Raw genomic sequence first — 8,612 nt, 5'->3', positions numbered from 1 at the left:
GGAGTCATGTGATTCAAAACGTTTTTCATGGTTCGACAATGTGGGAGAGAGCAGGCCCGAACCTCTCCGTTGGCTTGTTCTCGTCGCTGACATTTATGAGCATGAAGCAGTAGAACCAGCTGCTGCTGTATCAGTTTGCGTTTTTCAGGTCTGCTGTGGGGCCTGTTGCAATTGCTTGTGTGGGTACAATTCCCACTGATGTCTGCATTTGAGACTAAAACAAAACAAAATAACAAAAAGTATTTTATTAAGCTTTTTAGAGTTTCAATTCATACTCATTATTTCACAAATGTGAAAGTTGTCAAATAAAACCAACTACAGAGAGGAGGTTGGTGTGTTTCTCTTATCCATCAGTGACTTTAAGAAGATCCAGAAGCCAAGAACTCTATCCAACTCAGACGTAAGGCTGATTCAAGTTCCATCATTCAAACAAAAAAATGACACTATGAACGGTAGCAATCAAAACCCAACTCACTCTACACCACATACAACTACTGGAAAAGCTGCGTATTAAAGCAGGCTAAATTCACAAGAAAATTCTGCTTTTGTAGGTCTCCAATGACCAAACAGTGGCAATTTCACAGGCTCCACCAAATTAAGAAGTTTGCCAAGGCAGGATGAACTACAACATACTACAATATCTGAAGTCACAAAGAGAATCACCATCACCTTCTGTTTTTTGGATTTCATTTGCAGTTTGACATCGGTCCCTGCCTTACAGCACCTATCCTTAATACAACCATCCTGTATGAGTCTTAAAGCTTTTTAAAGAAATGCTTTAAAAAAATTATTTTTTAGGTATAGATGGACACAACACAATGCCTTTGTTTTTATGTGGTGCTGAGGATCAAACCCAGGTCCCGCCCGTGCTAGGCGAGTGCTCTACCGCTGAGCCACAATCCCAGCCCCAAAGAAATGCTTTTGACTTTCAAAAAATTGCCATTCTGACATTTGGAATCTTTTTCAAAAAATATTTGATGATCTGCTATACAGAGTTTGCTTGTCTTTATCTTTCTGAAACAACAAGCCAGACCAAACATACCTCTTTACTGCAAAGAAAATGGAAAAAATGACCTGTAGAGTCTTATTCTTTACCAACTACCAACATTCTTCAGACAAACTTACTGCAAAGACCAAGTAAGAGAAATATAATCCTCCTACTATGTAGTGATAGCATCCACAGTTCAGAGGTTCTGGATATTCTCTAATATTCTGATACACCTACCCTGAATCCACGGCACCTACTATCTTCCCTAAATCACAACACCAGTATGATGTTTTTATATAAGAATCAAAATTATACAATTATGAGAAAGAAACTAAAAATGTTTCTTAAGACTCATTTGCTAAAAGTTGTGATTTTCTATCTGGGTTTTATCCTCATGAGAATTCAGAAAATAAGTGTGCAGGAAAGCCACGTGGTTTTGCTAAAGAGCACAACCCCTAGAAGTCCAAGAACAACCCAAAGCAACAGCGAAATTCTGGCTATGGCAGAAGACCCTGAATGCAGAAGCACAGGAATTCTAGAAGAAAATAGCCTCTATTTCTTCTGTTTATCTTTTCCTGGTTAGGTATAAAGGCAATAAACATATACTGCAGATTTCATGCTCAGGATATAAAGTGCCTCCCCAAATATTTGTGCTGAAGGCTTGTCCCCAATGCAGCAATGGGGGTGTGTGTGTTAGGAAATGACTGGATCATGAGGGCTCTAGCCTCATCGGTGAATTAATAATTTGAATGAACTACTGGGAGATGGTAAGAGCTAACAGGTGGGCCACCTCTGGAGGAAGTCCTGGCCCTGTCCTCACTCCCTCCTCATTGTCCCTGGCTGATATGAGCAGTTTTCCTCCAACATGCCTTTCCATGCCATGTGTTCTGCCTCACTACATACCCAAAGCAATGGAGTATTAATAAAAAGTATTAATAGGTTTTTGTTTCTTCTAATCATTTTCTATATGTAGATGCACACATATGAACCATAATTAATACTTTCATATCTGACATGTAGATGTGTCTGGTAAACACAAACATGCATATGTCTTCTTTCTCCAGGTCCTACCCTATACCACTGTGTTGTCTCATAGGTGTTGGTATGACCTGTAATGAAAGCACAGCATCTTACGATATAACCATATGTTTATTTAACTAGCTTCCCACTGTGTCATATAAGCTGGAAGCCCTTTCCTCTCCAAGGGTTTTTGCAATTTTAAATAGACAGTCTATAAGCAAAGTCTGTGACTGCACCCCTGTGAGCATTCAGTGTCAGTGCTCAAAGTCCAACCACAAGTCACTGGGAATGGAGACGTGAACAAAAGTGAGAAATGTATGGCCCTTGTTCAGGTATCTTTCTTTTGCATTTATAAAATTTCAAACATGCAGAAAAGTAGAAAGGACACCATTACCGGTGAACAAGTAACTGTTCTTCCCTATCAGCTAATATCCATCCAGTCATATTCCTTTACCTGCCCACAAGATGTCCTCTACATCTGGTTTGCACAAACCAAGACTTAAGGCCCACACCCTATATCTGCTCATCATCTTTAAGGTTCTTCATCTATTGATCTCTCCCTTCTGTACTCTTGACAACCAGCTGGCACAAGAGATCACCCAACCATCTTTCCACTGCTGCTTAAACTACAGAAAAACCACACAACAGGAAAACATAAAACTTACGTACAAATTCTAGTAATTTGTAAGTTATAAGCAGATTTTGTTAAATTACCAAAAATGATCTCAGGGCCTTTCATTTGGGATGTTTTTAATAGCATCTTTTACACCATACTTGACCATATGTCAACACAGTTGGAAACCATATGACAAATTAAAAACCTGCTCTACTATTTGCCTACCTGTGGATGGAGGACATGACTCACACGACATGCATCTTTAAAACAACCTGGAGGGTGGAGCTGAGCCAACAACAAAATGGAACAGAACGCTTGTCTTGTGTCCCGGGTCTTGCTTTCCCCATGTAACTTGCTATGTCCAGTGCTCCAGTTTTTGCCAAGTACTCACAAATATAAGGGGTACATTTACTGCTCACCTCTCCCAGGCTAGTGTTCAATGAGCTAAAAGTGCTATGGTGAACTGCAGGTGGCCTGCAAAAGCACACTTCAGACTCTCCCAAAGTCCCAACTGCCCAGGTAGGCACCAAGAACAGAGAGAAAGTGCTTGGATAAAGAACTTCCCTTTAAAAGACTGGAAAAAACTTAAGTGTTGTAAGCTCCCCAAAAGCCATCAACATTTATACAATTTTGTTTTGGCAATAGCCAAGAAAAAATTTTAAAACAGTGAGAATAAAGAGGACTCTATATTGCTAGAGTCTGAAACACACTCTAGAGTTCTTTGAGTAAATCCAGAAACAGACACGTGTGCACATGAAACCAGCATCTGATAAAGATGGTGCTCCAACCTGGGGAATGGCAGGCATCTCTGACTGCTATTTACCTGAAATACAAAAATAAACTCCAGATGGAATAAAGTATGTAAAACATACTAAAATGCATAAAAGGAGCATCTTTAGAATATGAGGATAAAAAAATTTCTTAACACAGGCATACAAGAATAAAGATTAAAAAGGGGAAAAACTGAGAAAAATTTTGTTGTTATTCTCATACATAAACAGCCTTTAAGAGATTAAAAAAATCAAACTATCCTACTAGAAAGCTGGGCAAAGAAGACGCACAAATACTTCATAAAATATAAAGAAACAACAAGCAAAAAAAAATCTCCTCCTTGCTGCTGAGACAATACAGAGGAAGAACAGTCTTTTCAATTGGTGGTGAAAAAAGGATGACAACAGGGGCTGTAGTGCAGCTCAGCACCACCTGCAAGAGGCCCTAGGTCCTACTCCCAGCACCCCCACACACAAAGAAAAGAAAGGAAAAGGAGCCCACTGCAGTGGTGCATGCCTGTAACCCCAGAAGCTCCGGAGGCTGAGACAGGAGGATCACAAGTTCAAAGCCAGCCTCAGCAATGCTGTGGCACTAAGCAACTCAGTGAGACCCTGTCTCTAAATAAAATACAAAACAGGGTTGGGGATGTGACTCATTCACTGGTCAAGTGAGCTGCCACTTTATGCTCACCGGGATGGCTATAATAAAAGAGACAGATGTTTAACAACAATAGCGACTGTAGGAGAGAATGTGGAGAAGGTTAAACACTCATGCTCTGCAGGTGGGAATATACAACTGTGTACAGAACTACCATATGATCTCATAATTCCACTCAAAGAGAATTAAGAAGACATGTTTGCACTTTAATTTGTTGAAAGGAAAAAAAAGAACATTCATAGCATCATTATTTATAAGTCAAAAAATGCAAACCAGTCAAATGCTTATCAACTGTTGAAAAGATAAAATGTGGTATACCTAAAATGGAATATTATTCAACCATCAAAAGCAAATACTGACAAATGACACAACATGAATTTTAAAAACAGTATTTTAATGAAAAGAAGTCACAAAAGACCATTTGTTGTTATGATTCCATTTCTATTAAATAATAGGGGCAGAAAGTAGGTTTGTGGTTGGCTAGAGCTGGGGTTCAAGAAAATCAGGGAGTGACTGCAAGTAGTGCAGAGGTTCCTTCTGGGGCGATGAAAACTGCTATACAAGTGGCTGTGAAAATGACTACACAATGCCATTTGAGCACTTTAAAAGAAGGAATTGTATGATACATGATCTACATCTCAATGAAACTGCTGTGAAAAGTTCTACTTCACTAGTTATCAAAGAAGTTAAATAAAATGCTGAGCTATTTTCCACCCATCAGTATGGCCACAATCCCCCCCCCCACACACACACACACAAAGAAAACAATCAGTGGCGTAGTTAATGAGGGTACAGAGAAATGGTCATCTCAAGTACTGGTGAAACTGCAACTGCTATGCCTTTGGAAAAGAATGTATCACAAGGAAAAATGTGCATTTCTTTTGATCCAGTAGTTCTACTTCTTATAATAGATGATTAGAGAAATAACTATACCAGGGTGTGCTAAAATGTCTATGCAAAAATGAATATCACACCCTGACTAAATACTGAAAAACTGGAAAAACTTAACGTCTATCAAATTAAACAGATCTATAGTAAGGATCTACAGTGAAATAATATGCAGCCATAAAGAGTAAGGCAGAACTCAAATGACCCCAGTTTTATAAAGTCATGTAGGTGGAAGAATGGCATGCTTAAACTCCTGGCAAACAAAACAAAACAAACAACAAAACGGGTGGTAATACAAAACAGCTATTTTTGTTTTGGGAGGTACTAGGAATTAAACTCAGGGCCCATCGAGTTACATTCCCAACCCTTTACATTTTTTCACTCTGAGGGGGTTTTACTAAGCTGCCAAGGCTGGCCTCAAACATAACTGTGATGCTTCTGGCCTTAGCCTCTCAGCAGCTGGAACTTCATGTAGGTGCCACCATACTTGGAAAAATAACCATTATTTAAGACAACAAATAATAACAGCATTGTTTTTAAGCCTTAACAAAAAGTTACTAATTATATTTTAAGTAATTAAAATATATTAAGTCAAAAAAGATTTCAGAACAGTACTATAAAGTAATTCAGTTTTTTTCTTACTGACTTTATATTTTTTTAATATTTATTTTTACTTGTAGTTGGACACAATATTTTTATTTTATTTATTTTTATGTGGTGCTGAGGATTGAACTCAGCACATGCAAGCGCTCTACCGCTGAGACACAATCCCATCCCTCCTTACTGACTTTATTGAACTGGTTCTTAGAAAAACCTCAGTAAAGCTCTCTGCTGGTTATATCATGGCGGAGGGTCTTTCACAGTTTACTTTTTAATAATTCTGCATTGTGGAACCCAAAAGCGTTCTGCTTTGAGGGAAAATCCTTAAATCAAAAGAACCAGTAGAAAATTATCAAGAATATAAAAAAATAAAACTGTACAGGTACTAGAAGACAATTAAGATGAATATTCTGTAATGTAAAGGTCGCAAAGGTCTTAGTCATGAAATTAAAGTATTGAAAATGTAAGTACTACTGGTCCCCAACCATCATGAGTAAAGCTTTTGTGTGTGTGTGTGGCTGGGTATCAAACCCCAGGACTCCTGCATGCTAGGCAAGTGCTCTACCACTGAGCTACATCTCCAGTGAAACTCTTTTTTTTTTTTAAAGAGAGAGAGAGAGAGATAGAGGTGGGGGAGGGGGGAGGGAGGGAGGGAGGGGGAGAGAATTTTTTAATATTTATTTTTTATTTTCTGGTGGACACAACATCTTTGTTTGTATGTGGTGCTGAGGATCAAACCCGGGCCCCACGCATGCCAGGAGAGCGCTCTATCGCTTGAGCCACATCCCCAGCCCTCCAATGAAACTCTTAAAAACACAGGTCCCCTCTCTCCCACATCTGCCAAGGGGCCACAGCCATTTCTATTTGTTGAAGTTCCACAGGGGATGTATTATTATTTTGATTGATGTTTTACCAAATTTTCCAAAATTAACATGTATGTACCTTTACAGTGAGAATAAACAAAAGATTTAAGAGGAAAAAAGTCCAAGGCCAATTATCATACAGCAGAGCACAGTTCCCTAAAGGGAAAGTATGAGGCCAGACTATGTAAAAACTCATGCTCGTTATGACTAAACCCACTGGGAGCAAACAGGACAAAGGTAAAGACTGATAAACCAGGGGAAAGACCTGAAACACACAAGACCATACAAACAGTACTCTTTTCCTCTTGGCCCATCTTCATTTCTCAAGTACCCTGTGCCAGGCTCTGAGTTCCAGGCCCAGCAAGCAGTGCTAAGTTAGGGGCTGCCCCTCCCAAAGCACTCAGGACCAGTCCCAGAGCCCCCATGCTGAACCTTTCTGCTCCCCTCCTCAACATAGGGTTGACTATCTTGCTAAAGAGTTCTGAGCAAATCTAACAGGATAAGAACTAAGCGACTTAAATAAGTAATGACCATGTCTCTAAACATAGCACTTTAATTCTACTAGTACTAAAAAAAAAAATCAAAAATCAAAATAAGATGACATCATTTTCTCCTGCCAAGAACAAGGTGAGAGCCGCCAGATTTGGGAGGATGATATGATGTAAGCAACCTGATACATGGCTCTTGTTGAAAGGCAATATAATAGCATCTATCCAAAGCATTAAAATACACATACTAGGTACTTCATGCATGAGAATCAGTTCATGCCAAATTCATAAACACAGAAGGAGGAGGTCAGTAATGGCCAGGGAGTAAAGCTGGCTAAACATTCTGAACCACTGAAGAACTGCTTGTGAACAAAAGCTCACCAACCCTGGTCTTCTTCACTCAACCACATGCTCTTTGCCTGGGTTGCTTGTCACCATAACTTACTAGTCCCAACATCGGTCACATCCCATCCATCAGACCACGTGTAAGGGCAAACACTCACTTGCCCTTGCATTCATTAAATTTTAGATTTCAACATGCATTTTTACAAGGATCGTTAGTAGTACATAGCTTTGTATAACTGGTCCCAACTGTTTCTCCCATATACCTTGTATTCTATCCTAAGGAAATAGAGATGTGCACCAAGAATGAGCATAATAAAGTTTATTCTGGCATTCCTCATTAAAAAAAATGTTATTTCCCAGTAAGTGCCCAAGTATACATTATAATGCCTTCAAAGCACCCTGTGCTCCAAACACTGAGAAGAGAGACCAAAAAAGAACAGTAAGAAATGCACCACCTCCTTCCAGAGCAGCCCTCGAGACCCAGCCAGCCCCCACCTTCACATCCCAGTGAGGTCCCAGAGCCATGCTTCTTGGATACTCCCTCCCTGACTATCTGGAATGTGTGACCCTCCATAACCTCCATTTAGTATTAGAAAATGACACCAACATCACCAGGTAGGACAAGACAGCTCTGCAGTATTGCCTTTCTGATTCCCCCAGAAGGACCCTGCAACAGCTGACTATGCAAGCTCTGGAATCACAAAATAGAATGTTCCCCATAAGAGTACACCGCTACCAGTGTAGGAAGAAGGATGATCATGTTGAGATGATGAAGATCAACTGGTAAGAAATGGAACACAACTATTCATTCAGATGGATGGAATAATGGTTCTTGAGTTTCTCTATTCTTGATTGGTGTTTACTGATTTTTTTTTAAAAAAATAACATTATCTTAAATTTTAAGATCTCAATTCAATAGGGAAATAACTTAAAATGAGCAAGTGGGACCAGGATCATTTCTAGGTAAATCTTCCAGCTCAAAAAAGTTGGAAAGAAAACAGAATGGCCACAGCAAAGTTGAGGCAAGTAGTTCTGCTACTCCCTTTACCTGTCCCATGGTCACAGCCTCCAGAACTGGAGAGCAGGTCTACCCAGGAGGGGTTCACACAAATGAAAATCAGACAATGCTCAATCTAGTCCCATGGGGACAAGGTGATGGACCAAGCCAAATGGCAGGTCTCAACTCAGTTACAGGGTCTTATCAGGCAACAGTCATTTGCCTACAACGAGTTTAAGGATTACCAATTGACTAAAAATTTGTAAAGAAACAGTCTTCAGGAATATTGACTATAGACTGGCTTCAAGAGGATCAACCTGGCTCAGAACACTTCAGACACTGAGGCACTGTGTGGACACCATGGCTGGCTATGACTGTC

At 39.7% G+C, this 8,612-nt stretch overlaps 1 protein-coding gene across 1 annotated transcript in view; it reads right to left on the bottom strand.

Moving 5' to 3' along the window:
- CREBBP (CREB binding lysine acetyltransferase) overlaps positions 1–8,612 on the bottom strand; it is a 132,597-nt gene that overhangs the window by 58,685 nt on the left and 65,300 nt on the right. Inside the window, 2 exon segments of the mRNA XM_081296794.1 lie at positions 1–151; positions 154–214. The exon segment at positions 1–151 is cut by the window's left edge and continues 26 nt beyond it. Of these exon segments, the coding sequence (XP_081152920.1) occupies positions 1–151; positions 154–214 (212 nt within the window).

The sequence above is a fragment of the Spermophilus citellus genome, assembly GCF_964194105.1.
Source record: "Spermophilus citellus genome assembly, chromosome: 6".
NCBI classification, from domain to species: Eukaryota; Metazoa; Chordata; class Mammalia; order Rodentia; family Sciuridae; genus Spermophilus; species Spermophilus citellus.
The sequence above is the reverse complement of the archived record's forward strand: the minus strand, read 5'-3'. Positions and strand labels throughout refer to the sequence as shown.